The sequence below is a fragment of the Falco peregrinus genome, chromosome 7 (assembly GCF_023634155.1).
Source record: "Falco peregrinus isolate bFalPer1 chromosome 7, bFalPer1.pri, whole genome shotgun sequence".
NCBI lineage: Eukaryota > Metazoa > Chordata > Aves > Falconiformes > Falconidae > Falco > Falco peregrinus.
Genome location: NC_073727.1, coordinates 86,125,793 through 86,148,383, shown reverse-complemented (window position 1 = coordinate 86,148,383; position 22,591 = coordinate 86,125,793). Strand labels below are relative to the sequence as shown.

General features: G+C 43.1%; 2 protein-coding genes across 8 annotated transcripts in view; one reads left to right on the top strand and one right to left on the bottom strand.

Moving 5' to 3' along the window:
- Window positions 1-246: 246 nt before the first annotated feature.
- AKIRIN2 (akirin 2) lies at window positions 247-17,383 on the top strand. Of its 5 annotated transcripts, none has more exons than XR_008748072.1 (5): window positions 247-922; window positions 11,733-11,876; window positions 12,463-12,597; window positions 15,295-16,419; window positions 16,698-17,383. XR_008748072.1 is itself a non-coding variant. In XM_055810335.1 (5 exons), the coding sequence occupies exons 1-5, from the start codon at window positions 718-720 to the stop codon at window positions 16,706-16,708; spliced, it is 567 nt and encodes a 188-aa protein (XP_055666310.1). In that variant the 5' UTR covers window positions 253-717; the 3' UTR covers window positions 16,709-17,383. The 5 variants fall into 5 exon arrangements, 3 of the variants coding, with proteins under 3 accessions (XP_055666310.1, XP_055666308.1, XP_055666309.1); XR_008748071.1 differs by having other exon boundaries at window positions 253-922; window positions 12,448-12,597; XM_055810335.1 differs by having other exon boundaries at window positions 253-922; window positions 16,348-16,419.
- Window positions 8,561-22,591, bottom strand: part of ORC3 (origin recognition complex subunit 3) — a 52,259-nt gene continuing 38,228 nt past the window's right edge. Inside the window, exon 19 of one of the 3 annotated variants that reach the window (XM_055810328.1) lies at window positions 8,561-10,728. In XM_055810328.1, the coding sequence (XP_055666303.1) occupies window positions 10,714-10,728 (15 nt within the window). In that variant the 3' untranslated portion in view covers window positions 8,561-10,713. Of the gene's footprint in view, window positions 10,729-10,780; window positions 10,823-18,407; window positions 19,145-22,591 lie in introns of those variants that run through there. The other 2 variants (XM_055810327.1, XM_055810326.1) reach the window with 2 other exon arrangements.

Below are 22,591 nucleotides of genomic sequence, written 5' to 3'. Positions count from 1 at the left end.
CCGCCCCGAGCGCCACAACCCCGTCCCTTAACCCGCACCCGCACCACCGCCTCTGAGGGGGGATTTAAACCAGAACACGGAAGCCGGGGCCGCCGGCGCGGTGCGCGACGGGATTTGGAGTCCCGCCGCCCCAGAGCGCGACCTGCCGTTGAGCCGCGAGGCCGGGGCGGGAAAACCACGAGTCCCATGAGACTCCGCGGCCACCACCGCCCCGGGGCGCAGGCGCAGTGCGGGGGGTTGGTTTTTGAATCCGCGGCGTTGTTATTGACGCCATATTGTTGGTTTGGGAGTCGAAGGGGAGAGCTGCCGCCGCCGCCGCCGCCCGGGCCCTACCGCCATCGCTCGTCATCGGTCGCCGCGGCCTGGGTAGCCGGGCCCGGCCCCGCGCTCCTCGACCCAGCTCACGCCCGGCCACCGGACGCGGGCGGAATTGGCCCGGGCAGGGCAGGGCGGGCGGCGAGAGCAGGGATCTAGCCGGCCGAGCCGGAGCCGCTGGCGGGGCCGGGGCCGCTCCCCTGAGAGCGGCCGACAGGGAGGCGGCGGAGGCCCTGACGCAGCTGCCCCCTCCTTTCCCTGCCGCCCTCCCTTCCCTCCCCTCCAGCCCGCCCCAGACAGCGGGGAAAGCGCCTCTGGGCTGGGCCGGCTGCCGCCGCCGCCGTCGTTTCCCCTGCCCCTCGCTCTGAGCCCCCTTCCTCCGTCCCGCCGCCGCCCCGCGCCATGGCTTGCGGCGCCACTTTGAAAAGGACTCTGGATTTCGACCCGCTGCTGAGCCCGGCGTCCCCGAAGCGGAGGCGATGTGCGCCATTGTCAGCCCCGGCCTCAGCCGCCGCCGCCTCGTCCTCCTTCGCCGCCGCCTCCCCGCAGAAATACCTGCGCATGGAGCCCTCGCCCTTCGGAGAGGTTTCGTCCCGGCTCACCACAGGTGAGGGAGGCGGCCTCGCCGTGCCCGGCAGCCCCCCGGGACGGCGGCTGTGCCGGGTAGGGGGGTGGTGGTGGGTGTGGGGCTGCGGGGCGGCGGCGGGGGGACCTCGGCGGGGAGAGGGGCGGCGGGGTGCGCGGGGCAGGGGCCGGGGAGGCGACCGGGAGGGGAGGAAGAAGAGGGGAGGGTTGGGTGGGTCTCGCGTTCCCCTCCAGCCATTTTCTGTTGGGCTGTGTGGCAGGCAGCGGCGGGGGCCGGGGCGATCCCTGCTCGGCTTGGCACCGCCGCGGCGGAGACACAATAGAAATGGCCGTTTGCAGCAGGAGAGGGGGAGGAGGGACGAGGAGGAAGGGGGGGGGCGGGTTGAGCTGATGCGGGCGGGTGGCCATAGGAAAGGGGTCGGGGGGGGTGGGGGAGGAACGGAGAAAGGGACCAGAGCGGAGGAAGGGGGGCTGTTGGTGGGGGAGGCTTGATCCGGTAGCGAGGGAAGGGGGAGGCCGGCTTTCCTCGAGTCGGGGCCGGGCACGGAGGGTTTTTTCCCCCTTCTTCCACGGGTGCCTGGCTATGGCAAGGAGAGCCGCAGGGGCGAGTCAAGCTGCGGAAACGCCGGGGGCGGCGGCGGGGGGGTGGGGGTGGCGGCCGTGGTGTCTCCGGGGGCGGGGATGGGGCTGGGGCCGGGGCCGGGGCTGCCTCCCAGCCTGCGCCCGCAGCCCCTCTCGGCGGGGCCCCCATCGATCCCTCGCAGCCATGATCGGTGGGTCGAGCGTTGCCCGAGCCGAGGCGGCGGCACCTCCTCCCGTTGCTCAGACACCGGGGGGGCGGGTGGGAGGGAGGGCGGGGAGCGCGGCCTGTCATCAATCACCGGCAAAACGCCAGTGGGAAAAGGCAAAAGCAGATAAAACAAAGGGGTAATTCCGCTTCCAGTCGCTTAATGCGGGCCACCGTCCCGGATGACCCATTCTTGGCATCCTTAAAGTTTCGCAGGAAAACCGAGCGATGAAAGCGATTGTGTGCAAGGGTGAGAGTTGCCTTTAGGGCAGATAAAATGGAATCGGGCACTTTCCTCGTCTCGGAAACACTGGGCGAGAACGAACCCCCCTTTCCATTCTTAACGTGTGAGAGATGAGTCAACCGGTGGCCCTAAAAGCTTCAGGTCTGCTTGTGTAGTTGTCAAGTAAAAATAAACAGAGTTCGTTTTACCGGCGAGTAGGGAGAGAAGAAAGGAATGAATCTTGGCAGGGCACGTAGGATTGATTGGCCCTTGCTGCGGTTAGTCTAGTGGGTAGCTTCCAGTAATGCACTTAAGAACGGTTAAGCTCGCAGCCATGAGTGGCTGTAGCGCAGAGGTATGGATGTGTGTCCTTTGTGTGCAGGAAAAAAGCCCTCTGCAGTTGTTGCAGCTGAATTCCTTCTGCTGTTGCGTTCCGTACTCCCTTTTGTATGAAAGTTGCCCCCGGATTACTGCTAGTATTGCCAAGCAGTAAGTTTGCATGTGTTTTCAGATTCCCATCTCCTTCGTGTAGGACAGTGCTGCGTTTCGATATTCTTAGTTCTGAAGACTGTACAGTAGAATAAATTTTGTACTGATTTTAATCGACTAATAAAAAAATGCTGTGGTGGAAATATATAGAGGGCATACAGAGTACCTGATATTTTTTTGAACCTCTAGGAAAAGATCTTGAATGAGTCAGCGGTCTGGGATGGGAGTTGTGATGGATGGCACTCCCTGGTACAGTGAGGCTGAGGCATTACGTATACTTAGACAGATGTTTAAAATCAGAATTAATTTGATTCTTTGTAGAGGTTAAGTGTTGCTTCATTGCAAGGATTTCTTTTGGGTTGCTTCTTTGGGATTTGATTAAAGAATATTTAATACAGATATTGTCTGGCCAGTAAATGTGTGTTGCTGAAAGGAGACAAATCAATAAAGTTTTCAGCAGAGATAACCTACACCAGTATTTGAGATAGTACCTGAACTCTTATCTTAATGATTTGGAAGGTCTTAAATAAAATGTTACTGAAACTGGTCACATACAGTTCTCATCTTCTTTTGAGAAAACCAGAGGTGCAGGTGGTAATCCGCGTCAAAAGGTGGTTCTGTACTGATGACAAGGGTGTATTTATGTAAGCCATTTCTATAGTATAATGAAAAGTGAAGGACAGTAAATCGGAATGTCTTGTACAGCATTTGAATGCTCCTGAGAAAACTTGGAGCATTTATAAATTGTTCAGTTTTACATGGGTTTTGCTTAAAAGCTCCCTCTATGGTTTCTGTTAAAAGAAAAAAACCCTTTATACAGTGCTAGTGCAACTGCGACTGTTAAGCAGCTTCCTTAGTTTTTAATTTCAATTGAATTTAGGGGTATTACGACATTGTGTATATTTTTCAACCATCAGCGAACAAATTAGAGCTTATCATTTTAAAGGGGCAACTTGAAAGATGGCGTGAGATTCATCTCTAATTTTATAAATGTACATCTGACCTGATAATTTGTGGTTTTCATGATAGTCAGTTGGAAGAAACAGATGGTACGTTCTAGAGCTCTGACTTAGGATGGGGCAAAGTGAGCTGTAGAAATGTGTATTGCTTTGCATTGACTGTACAATGAATTTGCATGACCATTTCTGATGTCTACATTTGGGTCAGATAAATCTTGCTCTCTGTGTGAAAAGAATTCCATTTGGATTTAAAAAATGTTTAGTAACAATAGCCAGAATTCAGTTGACTTCACTTAAGGTTTTCTCAGCATGTTACTGTAATGCTTAGGTTTCCAGCATGTAAAAAGTGTCTGTCTGAATTTTGTTTAATGAAGATCAATGTTCATATGAAATTAGAGCTCTGGATATAAAACCTGATGCTGATACTTCATTTTAAGTTCATACTTAAGCGTTTTTCTTCCACCTGATACTTTGTCCTGGTGTTTAACTTCACCAAATGGAGACTATATCAGCACCAGAACTTCTTACCACATGGTTAATAATGTAAAAAATGAATTAATCTGGAAGCAGAATATGGATTGATTGAGGGGAGTGCTTTGAAATAAGAATACATTGTGGTAGTCGGATGAGAAAACAGCTGTCTTTATAGAGTGATCATAGACAAATAAACGATATGTCTGTTTGAGAAGGGGTAGTCTTATTCAAGATGAAATTTATCTCTCGCAAGAGTGTTCTGATATTTTGTGGTTATTTGAACAGCTGTTAGGTCACTTCCAGTTTCTCAATGAATTTGGCAGCCAAACTGTACTTGTGGCTTTTACTGTCTATACTTTCTGCAGAACTGTGCTTACTGGCTTGAGCGTGCTCTTGAGTATATTTGCCTATTTTTGGGTACCATTGTTTGCATCTAGAAGTAAGCTTTTAAAATGGTGTTCATGGTAAGTGGTGCAAAATGTATCTGCCTGGCAATAAGACTTCGTTGAATTTTGACAGAGTGGCTCCTCTAAGGAGTTTTTCATCTAAGTTCTAGCTATAAATGAGGCTGTTCTGTATGATCAGAATAACTGTGCTTGGGTCTGGATGCCTGTGCGTAATGCATTGTACATGTTCGGTTTCCTCTGAAGTCCTGAGGGTGCTGTCCTGTTTTGAAGCTCTTTAATGAATTCTAGAGGGTGAAAGGAGGAAGCAGTGGCAGTGTTATTTTTCTCTTTGCTGAATGTTTTAGAACCATTATTTGCAGCTTTACCCTGCTGAAAGATCATGTTCAGGGTGCAGGGGAATCAAACTACACTTAAGTTGTTTTTTAAATTCAAAGGTAGGAGGACAGTATTAGCCTGCATGCCTGGATATTTCTGAGACAAGCTGTATGAGAAACAAGTCCAAAGAAACAGAGGCGGGGGAGAAGGGAAAGAGAATGTTGACTTTAAGAATTTAAATCCCCTAATTCATGGTAAGTGGTAACTAAGACAAACTGGGATCAGTAGCTTTCTTCCAAACTCCTCATCCAAAATCAGGTTAACTTGCAGCTAGAACTTTGTAAAATTGAAAAGAATGTTGTTTTTAAAAAGAGTTTGTGAAATCACTTTAAAATCTGCAGACTTACATCTGCACATGCAATTTTTTCCTCCATCTGAAACACTGATCTTCCTCAGCACTTCCCAGCAACTAATGTTGCAAACCAAAAATTGTAGTGGGTGGAGTTACTGAGAGCAGTCCTTCAACTCGGGTCACTGGTTGAAATCCAAGCAGAGAGAATGTCAAATGCTTGACAGAATATGGAAAGTATTGAATTTGTGCAGTATTTAGTAATGAGTATGCATAATTTGTATTTGCTGTTCTAATGGCAGTTGTATGGCAAATGGAGTTGGTTTAAGAGTGCCTCTTTCATGAGGGAGTCTTTACAAGCAGAAGGTAGTTGAATTTGTCTTTAGTGTATACCTTTTTCTTTTACAGAATAATCTGGAAAAAAATTGATCTAATAAACACAAATTTTCAAAGAGTGCAGGAAAATGACTTTGACCTTTTTGATTAGGAAGAACTGTTAAGTCTTCTCTGTAGGCTTGTCCTCCTGTGACCTTTCATTTGCCCTCTTGAGCAAACTGAACTACTTCTGTCTGAAACTTGGTCAGACAGGGGCCAAGCACAGGTTTGGCTTTTAAATGAACACATCTAGTGGCTTCGGAATGTGATGTATTGGTAGTGCTGCATCTCCTTCAGCTTCATTTCTGTTTTGTTAACATTTATCTGCATGTGTATTTATTGCTAAATTATCTTGGCATGATGCCAGATCTCTCATTGTGCTCCAGTACTGCAGAAATCATTAGGATTTTAAAAACCAAAACATTCCCACCCCTCAGGAAAAGAAAAAGGGGGGGGGGGGGGGGGCGGAGAAAGAAAAAGCATGTAATGGCTGCATCTGGACTTGATAATTTAATTTATATGAGAAATTTCTATGTAGATGCCTGTGGTGACTGTAAATGTTAAATGTCCTTGGTTGTAGATGTCATAAATGTTGAAGCAATTTTTTGTTTCAGTGGGAAGTCTGATAAATGCAATGTGACGTTTTTTTATGTGAAGAGAAAGATCTAATTGCTATGCCTAATACATTTTGCATTGCTTGATTTATTTTTCATTCCTTAACCCCTTGATCAGGAGAACTGGGATTTCCTGAAATAATACATTTGCAGAATGGGCTAATACATATGTGAGCGTCGGGCTTTTTGTGGGAGATCCAGAACCTTTGTCAGCCTGAGACCTTGAGTACGTGGATCTCGTGAGGTGGCCAGCTCTGTGCTACAGAGTCCATTATGAGCTGCTTCTGTCCGTTTTGTAGCTATAGGCTCTGGCTGTGAAGTGTCAGCATGTACCCCGTTATCAGTGTTCTCTCTGGCTTAGAGTATGCTCCTCTGAGGTGAGCATGATTTCCAAAAGTATACATCCTATTACTGAAATCTTACAGACCATGACTAATAAAGAAACGTAATTGAAGGGAGTGATGTCTGTGACCAAAGCAAGAGAGTGAGAGGAATATCTGGATTATTTTAATTTTGTCTCTACCTGTGGATTCCCTGGTTAAGTAGATAGAAAAGGTGAAGAATAGTTACCCATTGCTCTTCTGCAGTGCTACCCTTGGGGGTAGCTAGCTTCTTAAAATTAACATTGTATGTCAGTAGTCTGGTGGGGAGAGCAAAGCTAGGAATGTGGTAGCATCGACTGGATGTTGAATCAGGGTGACGGCCTGGTGGAAATGTTATAAATCCAAACTAGGACAGTGAAGCAGTTTTGCCTTAACAGGAGCTGAAATCCCTGAAGACATATATAGTTAACATCAGGATAGCATTTGATTGATTCACTTAGAAGAAATCTCAGGCATGGTTCAGGTTTGAATGCATATGTTGAATGGTGACACTGCAAACTGAAACTTGAGCTTCAGGTTCCATTTCAGGTCAGGAAAACTGCTACTCTGATTTCAGCCTATTGAGTCACCTTCCTATGTGTTTTGCCAAAGTTTCCTTCAGCTAAATGAGAGAAGCAAGGAACTGAGATGAGAGATTGCTAGTTTAAAAATGAAACAAAAGAAAAAAATCCTGCAGGGGAAACAATCAGCACCTTCATAAGCACCTTCATAGTTGATAAGCGGTTATTAAAATGGAGAAAATAATTGTTTGCCTTGTTACCTTTTCAAGTTGAACTGCTGTTTCCCTTGTACATAATTTCTAGGTAATTACAGGTCAGGATGAAGTAATTAGATGACAGAACTTTGAAAAAGAATAACTTGCCTTTTTATCATGAATTAAAGGAAGTAAGAAGACATCACTCCTTGGAAATGAGTACTTGACTTTGTAATCCATTAATGTGACAGATCATATTTCAGATGTCAAACTTGAATTCTGATTTGCCCCTTCACATTTCATCCTCTCTTCAAAGCAGCTGAAATGTGAAGTCTTGATTCCCTGCATCACATCTCAGATCCTGAAAGAACACTGGTGTGAATGCTGTCCTTTATCTTAATGCAGTATTTAATGAATCTATGTACTCAACTTTATGCTCTTTGTACACAGAGCTCGAGATTAAAAAAAAAAAAAAAAAAAAAGAGTATCTATGCATTTCATTACATTCGGGTGTATTTGACTGAATCCCCTATGCCTTTAGTGGTCATGGTGAGACAGTAGCTTTCTTCATTTGGGCATAATACAGTCTTGTGTAACAGGCTAGGATTTGTAGTCATCTTCAATTTGAAATGTCATTTATGAAGTACTAACTCATTTCAGCATGTTGGCAGTGTGGCTTTTTCTTGCTACTACCCTAGATTCAGCAAGTCTGGTTTTCTCTTACAGTAGCTCTGCCTGGTGCTTCCTGTTAGCTAGCTGTGTGCCTTCAGAGGTACCGCTAACCAGCAGGGAACACTTGAGTGCAGAGGAGAAAGTGAAACAAAAAAGAAACTGAGGGTAGGCCACAGTGATGTATGTTTGATCTTACTAAATACATTCCTTTTGTCATCTCGTAAATTAAATTGTTGCTTGATGTACGATGTCTGATTTGAACTTAAGTACCTATAGGATGGATGCCAGTCTTTATTTAAAATATCTAATGGGTTCTAATATATGTTTCAAGTTCTCACTTCAGTTCTATAGTTTTAGAGAAGCTCACTTAGCTTAGATTTTCTTTAATGAATGTACTTTTCAGATTCTAGATCTGTATGTATAAAATAACTGTTAATTAAAATGTGTGTAATTGTGGAATAAGACAGTTTGGCCTTCCACATTGAGGAACACATTAAAAAAGGAAAACCTGTCCTGCGTTCAACGCCAGTCAACTGTAGAGAAAACAGAGCTAATTGGAAGTAAGAGAGGTTAAGAAAATGAACTTGAAAAGGGAGGAAGGCTTTCTGGAAGCAAAACTAGGTTGGAGAATGAGATCCTCTAACTAAGCTTTGTTTAACTGGGCCAGAATTTTAAAGAGCTTTACAGTTAGATGTCTGCCATGTAGGTGTTGTTCCAAAGTTGTCTGGTTTGCACTGCCCTAATATTGCATGGGGTCTTTCAAGTGCTGAGATCCTGTAAAAAAGAATAGAATCTGTTTGTTCATCAAACATATTTCCGTGGAGTTACTAAGCAAAACTGTAAATGCCAGAAGTAACTTGGTGCATTTAATCAATTCTTACTCTCCAAACTGTTAAAAAACCCCCCAAAACTAAATCCATTTGGCATTCAGATTTTCATTTTAAATCAGTCATAAATATTTGCAAGCTTACATTTCACTTCACAGTGAAATAGCTTTGTTTAAAGTCAAAGATTTCATGCCACTGCAGGTTAATAAAAATGTCAACTTGGTCTTCGCTGCTGCAAAAATGCCTGCTTGATTTGAAGCATTACCAGTCTGATCATTCATATGAGAAGTCATTGAACAGTTTGGTGCAGTGTTAAACTTGCGTTTCTTGACTGTTAATCTCCATTTTAGAAATGGTGGAAATCAGGAGGAATAAGATGAGTCGCTTTCAGAGTCATCTTCTTGCCTGCTGGCGGCATGGTACTGAGTAGAGCTTGTAGTCCAGTTCTCTGTGCTGAGTAATAGTGCCTTAAATCTTCTAAGTTAGACTCAATAGAGGGATAGCATTTACCAAACCAGGTTATGCACATGCTTAATGAGTCAGTCAGGGCTACAGATTTCAGGCATTTTCTCCTGGTGCCTGTTAGCAATGTAGAGTGTACTGTCATGTTGAAATAGCCCCCTCCTCCATCCTACTTCGCTGGTTTTTTACCTTTACCATAAGTGGATCTCCCAATGTATCTGTCAGTGGCATTTCTTGAGATTTTTTGCTTTTCAGAGCAGGATTTGAAGATGGCCAGTTAAAGTGTTGCCAGATCAGAAGTAGATTAAGTTACTGTAATATCACTCATACTTCTGTGTCCACAATTTAATATAATTTGGAATAGAATCATCTGTCCTTGGTGCGTACATCTTAATTTTCTGTTCGTGTTGTTACTGTTTCCCCAAAGTCAGTACGTGATTTCTCTGCTTCCCCTCCATGTCTCTCCCTGTCCTCGTGTTGCTTTTGCTCCATCTGTTCTGGCTGGTATTTTAACATTTTCACTGAATTATTCCCTGTTTAATTTGCAGGGGGTTTTAGGGCTGGAGGTAACCTGGATGATGATTGGTGGTTTTAACTCTTGCGGGTTTATCCGTTGACCAGAATCTAGTTAGTTTTGTTTTTTTTTTCTTAATGATGAGAACATTTCTGCAGAAAGATAATGGAGAGCTGCAGAGACAATTTTTATCAAAGTTGTTATACCTGAAATTTGGCTGATGTTTTTGCAGGTGGTACAGATTTTGGAAAGTATGCCCAGGACCATGTGCATGGTCTGTTACATTCTTCAGTTAATGTAAATACAGTGTGAATGTTTACAGTCACATTTCTCATAGTGTAGACATGCCTTAGGACAGATGTTATCTTACGAGCTAATTTGGTTACCATTCAAAATTATGCAGTATTGCTTTAGCTAGAACAGCACTCGAGTCTGAGGAAAAGTATTATTTTACCACCGTAATGCTGTTGAGTAAAATGCAGGGCCATTCTCCAACTGATTCACTGTGTGTGCAAATGACAAATTCCACATGGGATTCTATTTAATTTTGGAAGCCTGACTGCATCTTGGTTTAACCTGATTTTGGGTGTTTCCGTACCATGCTGGAATATAGTATGTACCTTGTCCTACAAAAAGCATGAATCCTCCAGCCACCCTTGAGCACTTTTTTCCCCACTTTCTCGTAGTTTCCTTCTCTCATTTCCCTACTGTGTGTGTTTATTATGTCTTCTGCATTTGCTGCTTCTTCACAGAGTTGAAAATTGTACAAGCACTGTAGGCATGGTACTGAAAAGGTATAAACTACAAGGCCTCAATCAATGGACAGAATCCAAACAAGAAGCTCCTTTGCTGAAAATGTTGGTATTCCTGTTGACTGGAAACAAGTGTGCTGTCTTTTTATAAATTGGAAGCCCCCAGACTGACTTAGGAAATTGGAAGAACTACGACAGTAGTTAAACCTCTGAACTATGAATTGCCAAATGTTTGCTTGGTCTAGCATAGCCTTCAGCCACTGACTGAGTAAGCTGCTAGCTCAGATTACTTGCTTCACATGGTTGCTTAATAGAAAAATGTTCAAGTATGAGTGCTGAATAGCATACTGTTTACAAGCCTGAAAATTAGTTGAGTTCTTAGAGTATTGTATTGGCAAAATGCTGAACAGAAGTAGGAAGGTACTGAGTGGAGATCCTTTGCAGCTCTGGCATGATCACATGGATTTGTATGTGTTTTGAGTTTTGGAAAGCAGTCTTTGCCAGAAGTCTGGAAGTCTCAGTGAAGCTGATCCTGTAGGGAAGTACTTTTAAATGCATTTGAATATTTGAAAGTAAGAATTCTTCCAAAGAGAGTGTCTTCAGAAGTCTCTGTCTGTGAAGGTCTCCTGTAAAAACTAGAAAATGTTTTGGTTTTTTTTTTTAAAATACTTTACATTGCTAGAGGATATGTAGTTAGGGCACTGATGTACCCGAGAGCCTTTTGGTATGTGGAATTTCAGAGAAGGCACACAGGATTGATAGTTTTATTGCAAGGATTACTTTTCCCCTTGTTATTCTACAATGGCGATGAGATTATTAAAAGCAGCTGCTGTGTATTTTATTCAGTGCAATCAAATGCTGAACTACATATTGCTATACTCCTTTAAAAGAGACTATTGATCCCTCCATTGCATTTTTTTTTGATAGATCTGAGGCTGTCAAAGATGTGTAAGGCTGTTGTATTTTGCCTGTTCATTTCCAACTCTTTGAGATTTTAAGCAGTAGTTGCATTATGCATACTCTTAAGTTGTGTTTTCCTCTCCACTTTGCTGCCTACATGCCAGTAACACTACAGAGAGGAATGGTATTTCATGTATGTGTTTTATTCTGGAGTCTTTTGTTACCCTTAACTGTATGAATGGTAAACGCTGTCTGCGGGAGAAAGGTGATTGCAAATTACGAAGGGATTTTGATGAATACTGGTAGAAGTTCAATAGCCTAGTTTTTATCCATGTGTGTTGTCTAGTTATAGTTCCAAAATTATAACCTTACGCTGTTTATTTTTGTTAGCAGCACCCTGGCACCAATACCTGACCTTATTTTGCTATTGTTGTCCTGGTGAAAACAGTCTGGAGTTACCTTTCTTTTAGTTAGTTAAATTGTTTGTGTCTTAGGTAAAACACAGTGGTTTTTGCAGGCCATGTTTTAAGAGGCTAAGCTTTCATCATCTGTTAATTTTGCTGTTTGGCAATAAAGTTAGGTGAAATGCTGAAATTTAATTACTTTAGGCTTAATTTTTTATTGTTTTTCTTTTAGAACAAATTCTGTACAACATAAAACAGGAGTACAAACGCATGCAGAAGAGGAGACACTTAGAAAATAGCTTCCAGCAGACAGATCCTTGTTGTTCTACTGATGCACAGCAACATGCATTTCTCCTTACTGGACCAGCTTTGCCAGGTATATAGAAAATTCTGTGTAATTCTGCTACATGTTTTTAGACTCCAGTTGCATAAGTGATTTTTCCCAGTTATCTGGTGGTTTATGGCATGTTCTCACCAGTTACTGTTGCTTTTTTTGGCAATACTAGCATTGATCTGGAAGATCGTAGCCTCTCATTTTAAGGATCAGTAGGACACAAAGCTTGCACTGTTTTCAAGAGACCATCCTGCATACCCTGCCACTAATATAGTAATAGGCTTTTGAAAAGCAGCTGTCTTTGCACAAATATACTGTACTGTAATCTTTACATAAAATAGAAGCTTAAATTTGTAAATAGCAGCTGCCGTGTAAGTGGCTTTCACAGTGTTTGTGTGACACTGTTGGTGTTTTGATACCTGTGCATGTTGTCCGTTGTCTTCCTTTTGAGTATCTAATTTTACTTTAATTAAAGTATTCAAATGGCAGAGAAAGACTTCCCCAAATCTTCTGTAAAGTCCCTTTAATGTAAAAGATGTGAAGAAAACTGACTTAAAAATGGTTCTAAACGACTTGGAAGTGTAAATTGGTATGCCCAAATATTTAATCTTAGGTACTTCATCTGCAGCATCATCACCATTGAAAAAAGAACAGCCTCTGTTTACTCTCAGACAAGTTGGAATGATCTGTGAACGTTTGCTGAAAGAACGTGAAGAGAAAATCCGTGAAGAGTATGAAGAAATTTTGACCACAAAACTTGCAGGTATACTATAGTACATAGTAATGTGTTAGGATGAGTTTGAAAGCTTAAAACTTTTTCTCATTTTTGTGTTACGCTGTGGTTTTTTCCCCTGACCTAATCTGATTAAGGAATGAGATTGCATACAGGACAGAAAAAATTACGTGTAGTCTCTTTGATGGTTTTTTTTCTTCTGTGCTGCCCTGGATAGAAACTGTGACTCCTGGGTATTGCTAATCAGTGGAAACAGTGGTTTTATTTCAGATAGAACTTTCTCTTGCTATGTCTGAATTGATCCTTTCCTCCTTATTTTGTTTTTAGCCAGAAAGACTTTCTATTCTACTGGCTTAAGAGCTCTTTGTGAAAGACTTTTTTCCCCTGCTTGGGAACTGAGTTCCTTTTTCTGGAATTTGGCAAGATGGCAGTACCTAAAATTTCCCTTTTTCTTCCCAGTATTTACCATTACACTGCTGCCAGTGGTGTTTGGTATCTGCGTAAGCATCAGTAGTTCAGCTGCATTTTTGCTCTGTGTTGAACTGTTGTATTTCACACCATTCAGCTGATAGTTTTGGACCTGATGCCAACATACCTTTCTTTAAGGATCACGTTAATGTCAGCATTGTAAACGTGACCTTTCTTTAGTTGTTGGAGTCCTCTACTTATAAGCATCTTGCTAGCATTTGAGCACCTGTATTCTGGTGCATTAGAGGTAGGTGCCTTCACATACGATTCTGTGTCTAATTCGGTATTTAGTGAGATGATAGTGAACATCTGAGTGCACTTTCGGCAGCAAGCCTGCTTTTGAATGGCCGTGGCTGCTGTGCTTCCCATCTGAAAAGACATCAGAATTAAAGTTTGCAGATCTCTTCAGGTGCGGGAATAAAACTTTACAGGCAGGCCCATGCAGAAAGTCACCAGACGTGTGTCAGGCTCGCGGGTTGCCTGTAACAGTATTGTCCCCGTACCTGTTCATGTTTTGTGCTTGCTCCTCTGCCATTGCTATGTAAGAAACTGCTGTGGTTGTAAGTCCCTCTTCAACCTGTGCCTGTTTACAACTATAACTAGAGCCCTAAATACTTCTGTTGCTTTGGGCCTGATGTTCCATTTCTGTGTTTTTCTTTTTAACTTGCTTCAGACTGATGAATTAGGACTCTGTAGAGCTCTTTTCTTCTCATTTTTTATGTATGTTAGGAATTGGGTCATTTCTTGTGTTCTCTTAAATGCATTTCAGTTAGCGGTGATCTTAATAACCATTTGAAGACCAGATGTATTTACATTTGTTCCATACACTTGATGAGTACAAACTTGTATTTCTTCACAAGCAGGAACCCCTCTAGCAAGTTCCTTACATGTGCTCCATCTGTCAGTCCCAAAAGGAACATTTTCTTTCTTGTTTTTGGGAAGGGCAGGGGATGGTTTCTGTTTGTGTGGTTGTGGTTTACAGTGAGGTGAGTTAGACTTGCTTGTTCTTATGATGGTGGTCACCAAAAGAAATATAGTTACTGCATCCCCTATATCAAGACAGGAATACATTTTCAGCATTATATGGGAATTCAGAAAGAGAGAATTAAGAGATCCCTTACATAGAAGGCCAGTTATGTTTTCTGCTGACAGAGTGATTATGTTCTTTTCTAAACTGTACAGTAAGGTGATGCTCTTTCTTACAAACTAGTGAAGTCAGTGGAAATGTAACTGGAAATTCTGTAATAAATTTCAATTGAATAGCTTCTTTCAAGTGACTTAGCTGAATGTTTGGACCTCAGATATTTTCCTCGTTCCTTTCTGAATCACTGTTCTCTTGTAGGTAGTTAGCCAAATACTGCCTTTTTCTTTCCTTCCTCTGTATTCTTTGTGAGCAGAATTGCCTTTCATGCAGAGTGAGTGTTTGATAAATGGAAAACTCAGATTACTGTAATGCCCTGATTTCTCCTCTTACCTCTGTTACCTGAAACTGCTGTGTTAGCATAAACTTGGGTTTGCAAGATCCTTTGCAGATTTTAAAAGCAGAGGAGGAGTATAGGGGCTAAGTGAAACTTCGGCTTGAAAGGTTTTCTAGAATCTGTTTGTGAAAAACAGCTTTTCTACACGAAAGGTCAAGTCGTAATCATATTTGTATTCATGTGATTTAGCCACCTTTTGACTTAACATAGATTTGACTTAAAAAACATACGGGATGTTAGTGATGTAAGTATCTTTACAAGCATTCACTTAGATTTTCAAATAGTTCATTGTAGGTTGCCCTTACTTTGGATAGGTTAGCTTTCTGAATGTGAATGCCACAAGATGGGACTTTTAGAAACGGTGGATTCTTTAAATTTCGAAAACCGTAGTTTTAACAAAGACGATGTTGTAAAGCAACTGTGTTATGTTGACTTAAACTTTTAAAGAAGAAAGCTTGCAAGTTGGTTTCTGGCCTTTAATACATACTTTTAGGAAAAGTTCTAGCTGCTGTTATTTTTGGAAATGGTTTCTGGGCAACAGATCCTTCAGTCTGCTCTTCGTGTTATTTTGTTGTTTGGCTAAGATCCTCAGATGGCTGCTGAAACGCCATCAGTCAGAACTGCAGTGAAACGGTGGTCCTGCCTGTGGGCAGAGGGGAACCTGCCATGAGCCTGGGCCCCGTCAGTCGGGGGTGAATGTCCGTAGATCTTTGGGTCAGGTCCGTACGTTGGGCTGGTGCTGCACTGCTTGCTGATTACTGATACCCTGTTTACTTCGAAGGTGAAGCTCATCCCTGCAAGAGGATGGGGACTTTAATGGGGCAAACCTGTGGGACTAGGAACCACTACAAATGTAACTGCATTTTTGGTTGAAGATTGCCTTCTTTGACCTTGCCCTTTTCTCAGAACACCCCACATTGCTGCACATGTATTTTTCCACAAGGGAGGAAGGGGAATGGAGAGGAGCGGCATCTGGTAGATATTACTCTCCTTGTTCAATTTGCTAATTCTGAAAGGTGATATCCTGCTGATGAGTGCAATATTAAAACTGAACAAAATACTGCGAATGTATTTGTATGTATGTGTGTATAGAAAGAATAATCTTTCTGGGAAATAATGCTTAGTTCAAAGCCAAGTCACTACGTTTGATACCTGAATTTCATTTCAGATTACATAGTAGCCGTTTTCATGAAATCACAGTCAACTATTTGTCTCCTATTGTTGCTGCTTTTTGTCACTGGAATTAATAGTCGGGTATTAAGTCCCTTAGCATTTCATCCTTTTAGTTTGTTGTTTGCTTTTGATTTTTCTGGTGGTCACTGAAAAGAATTTCTAATTCCACAGCAAGTCCCTTTCCTGTCCTTCCGTGTTCCCATTTCATTAAATCCATTTTCTTACATCTGGTCGTGATAGCAGCAGAGAGAAGTTACATTTCCAACCCTAGCACTGACTTTATTGCCATGTTTGCTTAACTACTGTGCCCCCATTACAGGTCTGTGAAATGGGCACGCTTGATTCCTTCACAGTGCCGTGGCACTTAGCAGGTGTTGGGTATATTGAGCTCTTGGTGTATGTGCAGCATAATTCTCTTGGTGCATATTACTTTCTTTCCTGTTACAGAAGTTTGTAAAGGAAAGTCTTTTAATTAAGGACATGTGCTGCATTGTTGTTCTTGAGGGTGAAAAGGAAATGGCAGCTATGAGCTGTGTAAAACTGCTGCTAGTGGATGCGTGATAAACTTACATGATTTGTATGTATAAAAAAGTAGCCTTGAATATTTTTCAGCTTAAGCTAAATTCAGTATACTCACACTTCTAATGCTTCATGCTTGCAGAACAATATGATGCATTTGTGAAGTTCACGCATGATCAGATCATGCGACGATATGGAGAACAGCCTGCCAGTTGTGAGTATCTATTTCTTCTGGTTCCTGTAGCAGCATTAAATTACTGAATGTTTAATAATTTAAACGGCCATTGTTTGTTGTTAAGCTTCAGTGAGGCCCCAAGTTAAAATACTTAAAATTGGTAATATGGAAGACTTGAGGTTGAAAGGAAGATGGCCGATAAAATGCAGTTTTTGTTTTAAAACATTTAGAACTGTCTCCCATAATGTGGTATTTTTTATTTTTGAAGCAGGTTTGTGATAGAGCTATTAACTCTTGGTTTTTTCTTCTCTTTCCAGATGTTTCATGAATCACACTTTCTGCATATGTGGGCTGCCCTATACACCCTGTTCTATTGTTGCAAGCTGTCCCAGTAAAGACTTGCAGCAATGCCATATTTTTTTCCCCCTGTGAACACAGGTTATTTCAAGCTTTTGTCAGTGGCAACCACTCTTAATGCAGCAACTGGTTTTGGAGTGCTCCCTGATGTCAGTACCACCTGGATGTGGACCTTTGCTACCTGTAATAATACCAGTGGCCTCATTTGCTGTATCATTACAATTTGGCTTCTTATGTTAATAAGTTTGAAAAAGTTTAAGGATTAAAGCTGGTGTTCTAGAAGTTGCCCTTCACTGGTTGTGTAAATAAAAATGTAGAATGACACTTCTGACTGAAGTTAGTGTGGTTTTCATAACTGTGCACTACAACAAAACTGTAATCACAGTTAAGTTAGAATGTAATCCCAGGACAATTTTAAGCAAATAGCCCACAGTACTGCCTGTGAAATAGTGAAGGAGGGCATTTCTGTATTCCATGACTTTTTTGGGGGTTAAGAATGGGTTTATATGATTTCTCATTTTTGTAGTTTTTATTTATTCTATCAGTCTTTAACAAATGTTTATTGCTGCAATTTTTCAGTGTATCATTGTTTTACTGCCCTTGTAGTACTGGAATTTAGTTGGAAGAATAAAACATTTACTTCTAATCTGTTTGTTTTTAATATGCAGGTGGAACTTTTGCTGTGTATGAATAAACTTAAATCTGAGTGTTTAAATGAAAACTTCATTTACTAGCAGTAGTGGGTGGATCAGAATTTTAGATCAGGAGAAGAGGCTGGATGAAAACCTCATGTAATTCTTCAGAGGCAAAGAAATCTTCCTTAGACTGGCTGTATTGCTTCCTGTTGTGGAAGCACGTTCGGTACTGAACTGACAAGAAACAGTTGATTTAACTTGCCACAGGTGACTCAACAGCTGCACTTGTCTTGCTTCAGATTTAAATGACACATCAAAGGAAATCTGCTCGTAAGATAGAGCAGGCGCTTGCACCACAGGCTGGAACTAGATGGGTGTTGGAAGAGCTAAAGGTGTGTTCAGGGTTAGGAGTTTGTTGGGTGATGCATTCAGCTGTTCCCGACTGCTGTATCGGTGCTGGCTGCCGCCGCCTGGGCCATCCTGAGGCTTGCTGTGGGTTACGTGGCAAGTGAGATCTGTGCGCTGTGGGGTAGAAGTGTTGCTGACCAAATGACCTGGGCCGCCTGCTTTGGGGACTTCAAAGCAGTTCCAAAGTAATTCTTTGATTATAAACTGTTGTCTTCTCTAACTTACTGTCAGCTTCTGGTTAAGTGGAAGTCTGTTGTGTATTAGATCTTTGTACCATGTCAGATTAATGGAAGAGTTTCAGTTGAAACGCAACCGAAACTTCAGTTGGTAGATAGATGCATTAACTGGCTCAGGCTGATGCTTACGATACCAGAGAAGCCATGCTGATCAGCTGTAGCTCTGGGTGAATTTTTACTGACTTCGTAGTGAGATTACAGGTTCAGAATTAGGCACATCACCACCAACCATGTAATTCCAGGGGTCCTCAAACTACAGCCTGTGGGCCAGATATGGCCCCCCAGGGTCCTCAATCCGACCCCCCAGGGTCCTCAGTCTGTCCCCCAGCATTTACAGACCCCCCCCTGCCGCCCCCACCCCTCCCCCGCAGCCGCAGATGACTGCCTGCCACTTCATCCGCACACCACCCCCCTGTTTTAAAAAGTTCGAGGACCCCTGTAATTCTTTTCTTCTCCTTTCCTGAAACCTGTCTTAGCTAAATATTTGGGTTCTTTTAACTGTATTTTCAGAACCTCCGAAATGGGAAAGCTCTGCTAGACTCCCCTCTTGGGTCTGGGTCTCATGTTACGGAAGATAAAACCAAAGCTACCGGGACTGCGATTTCTGTTGTCTGCCTCAGGGTTCTCAGTCCCTCTCCTTCCTGCTGCTCGTTTTTTGATCTCTTTATTGTTAATTTGCCTTGGGTAGGAAAACCACTACTTACAGGTGGACCACTACCCAAATTCCAGCATCCCAAAATACATCATCACTGTTCTTACTATTTCCTTTGGGATGTTAGGAGTTACTATAAATAAGTGACATCATGTTAGCTCCCAGCCACTCCTGTGCTGCTCCAAATTAATGCATAATACGCAGTCTCCTGGCAGATTAAATGTAATGCCACCGTGGGTGCTATGCATCACAGGTGTGGTATTCTGCACACTTAATTTGTGCCTGTTTTGAAAACAAAGATTCATTCTTTAAAATTTTTAATTTTTTAACCTGCTGCTTGTTCTGTCTTTAGACTTGACTTTAAACTGGCTCCTTTTCCTCATCTCTGTGCCAATACCTTATGTCATGAATTTCACATGAATGGCTTGTTCCAACAGGTGACTTAATCTTCAGTGGGAAAATGGTTGGCTGCTTGGCTGCTGTTGAAAAAAATGGGGTGCTGTGAGGAGCAGGCCAGTACTTAAAAACAAACCTGCTTTGGAGGGCCTTTTCAAAGGCTTTCAGGTAGAAATGGGTAAGAATGAGTAACTGCTCGATTCTTGCTGCTACATTTTGTGGTGGACACATAAGAGAATATTTTTGCCATCTGTATGTAACTGCAGTCTATCCAAAAGCCAAGCAAGCTGAGGGCAGTTAATTGCAAATTCAGAGTGATACCAAAGATCTTGGTTAACCTGTTTCTAAGGCAGTGATGTGTAAATTCTTTTCAAGCAGATCTCAGTTACTGTGTACTTACAAAGCAGCATGTACGTCCCGATTGTGTGTTTGGTTTTTTGTCTAGATGTGAAAGCATATAACCATTAAGATTATTCAGCACTTTTCAAGGGGGAAAAGGAAGGAGGTTGAAGCAATCTTGTGAGCTGATGCTTGAGAACTGCCTGCGTACTCCTGAACAGCAAGACCATTAGCAGATTCTGGTTAGAAACTTGTGAAAGCTCTCTCCGTTCCCGAGTTGGGAATTGGGAAGGAGTTTGCTCTGTGATTCCACAGTGGGGACAAAAAAACGAGGCTGGTAAAGTATTACAGAGTTTATGCTCTTCTTGTTAACCAGTCTTGTGACCTTTGCCTTGGAAGCCATTCTCTGAGATGAAAAATGTGAGGATGAGCGTTTGGCTTTTAGAGGCACCTGGATTATTCTCGTATTTTACTGTTGTTGTAGTACCAAGATAAATGAAAAGTTTGTGTTTGAAACCAGTAGTGCGGCAGTGTAAAGAGGTGTTGTTGGAGAACATTATCTGCAAAACGGTAAACTATTCAAACAAGTTACCTTACTTCAGGTCTGATGTTGGCAGTAGTTTGTTGAAAGATGGTAGCTGTTGAAGAATACAAACCAGTAACCAGTTCAGAGATGGGAGACTCTGTTCAAGGTTTCAGAGCTAGTACCGTGATGCAAACACGGGCTTTTTTCCCTCCCAGTTGCTTTCAGTGAACACTGCAGACAGAGGTTTCCTGGAGTATCTGCAGAACATGTTATTACTGTGCAGACAGTTCTCGAAACCAACATTGTAAAATTACGTAATATTTGCAGTTGAAATCTCCCGTGCGTATTTCAGCTAAGGTATGCGAGGGTGAGCTTGGAATATTTACAACAAAAAGTATTAAAATAAATTGTATGAGAGGTGCCAAATGTAAAATTCCTACTATATAGCCAGATTATCTGCTAAGAGAAAGCCTGGTGTTATTAGACCCCTAGCAACAGAATTTCATTGGAGGAGGAAAAAGCACAAGGTCCTTTCTGATAGCTGTAGGATCTCTGCTGTTGCTGATGTTGGTTCAGAATTTAGTGATGTTAAGCTCCTTCCAAGCACCTAGGACTCCCAACTGCAAAGTCCAGCCTCTGAAAAAAACTGCAAACTAAATTAAATTTCTGACCAATTCAGTTTGTTTTTAACTGTCCAACCTTCCTGCCCTCCTTGCTGAAGAAAATGAAATTACACAGTACTTTCTATATAATTTCAGTCAAGGATTTTTCCTCCATACATCTTAGTCTGAAGTGCCAAATACTGAATTAAAAATTTGATCCTGAGAAACTGTGTATAGCGTAACAAACATGATTTTAAGCTTCAAAATTTATGTTACTAAGGGAAGAAACAGCCATTATGAATTTTTCTGGTTTTTAATGTCATGTTGCCTGCACTTCAGGGGATTAAAAACCACACACTGTTGAGGCTTGCTTCTCTTTATTCCCAAGTATTTTTCCCCTCCGAAGATGTGGAAGGTGGATGGTGTGGGCCTGCCGTGCCTTGGGCGAGGGGAGGGGAGGCGAGGTGGGCAGAGGACAGCTGTGCGGAGTGCCTGGCTCTGTGTCCTCTTGCACATCAGCCAGACAGGTGGCTGTGCGGTTGCTCCCTTTCATCAAGGTTTTGTGAGATAAATGGGTGAGTCTCGGGGCAGGACAGAGGAGGCCTGTTCAGCATCCCCCCTCGCCCCCCAGATTCCTCAATTTCCTCTCGCTGCTTGAAAGCCTTACTTATAAAGGGCACTGTGATACCGGGCCCCTAGCTTGGTCTCAGGAGTGAAGAACAGTGGATCCCGTTTACCACTGCGTCTTGGTGGAAAAGAGGAACTTGGGCAGTTGCTCTGCTGAGATCCTAAAAATTCTTGCACCGAATTTTCATTTGTTACGTTTCCCAAGTTGCATGTTTGGTATAAAGGCCGATAAACTACTCATTTGCCTGGCAGCATTGGCAGCCGGGCCCACCTTCAGGTGCAGCAGGAAGCGTTCTGTGTCTCTGCAACAGAGCAAGTGGAGAACGCGTGACTCCTGCCCTCTCTGAGGGCATCTAAACCAAGCCTGACCTCCCTGGTGTACATTCCTCAGCAAACAGCCCGGTAACTTGTAGTAGGACTTCCCCACTGCTGGTACAGACCCGGCTTATGCAAGTAATTCAGTCGTCAGCGCTCCCGGCTATTGTTTTCAGTTGGTTTGAGTAGGCTGAAGTGCCAGTGCAGCTGAGTGGGAGCATTTGGATTCCAGTGACAGCTGAACTCGTGCACCAAGAGCAGCACTCAACTGCCTCAAAAGCGAAGTGTGTAATCCTCTTGGTCCACCGAGGAAGTCTGGGAGGTTTTTTGGCAGTAGATACAGTCTTTAAGTAATCACCATTCAACTCCTAAGCAGGCTGGGAGGGATGAAGTCTATATCCTTTTCTCTGAACTCCAGCCCTTTCCTAGGTGCTAAGACTGACCTGAAGTCTCCGCTTATACTGCTGAAATGCATGTCATGGTCCTCGGGCCAGGGCAGCCGTGCGTGCTGTTCTGGAGGGAAACGGTTTTTCCCCCATTGATTTCTAAGGCTTTTTCCATGGTTGGAAAACATGGGACGCTGACGTCAGCATAAAGCCTTTTGCTCCCTAAACCAGGTCTGAGGGAAGTTGAAGCTTAGTGCAGCAAGATCTGCAGCGTGGCTTTCTGAGTGCTGAAGACGACAGACCGGGCCGGTTAGGACATGCCGATGTTACTCTGATACCTGGAGTCAGGCGTAGGTTTTTTCTCGCTTCCCTGGGGCCCAGAACCCCAGCAGTGACCATGGTTTTCCAGTGCTTCTGCACAGCTCGTTAGCGTCAGGCACTGATGTACGACTGACTCTAGGTGGGGAACAGCAGCCTTCAGGTCTAGCCTCACCAAATCAGCAGCAGCTGTGAGCTGTTCCAGTCCAGTGCCCACAAAGAGGACAGCACTGGTGACCTGCAGGCGGGTGTCAACACTGCTCTGTGCTGGCAGAAGAGCGAGAGTGCACGCTGGGCTTGCTTACTGCACAGGGCCGAAGGGCTGAGAAGGTTCTTGGACTAAAGATCTGTCAGATGAGCAGTGGTTTAATGCTCGCCAGTAGCTGTTATTTTTCACACAGCTGTTTCCTTTGC

Excerpts from the sequence above, each read along its gene's own strand:
- AKIRIN2 (XM_055810333.1), top strand. The coding sequence starts at position 718 with ATGGCTTGCGGCGCCACTTTGAAAAGGACTCTGGATTTCGACCCGCTG. Across the intron at positions 923-11,732 it reads TTCGTCCCGGCTCACCACAG|AACAAATTCTGTACAACATA; the intron begins GTGAGGGAGGCG and ends TTTTTCTTTTAG. Across the intron at positions 11,877-12,447 it reads TACTGGACCAGCTTTGCCAG|GTACTTCATCTGCAGCATCA; the intron begins GTATATAGAAAA and ends ATTTAATCTTAG.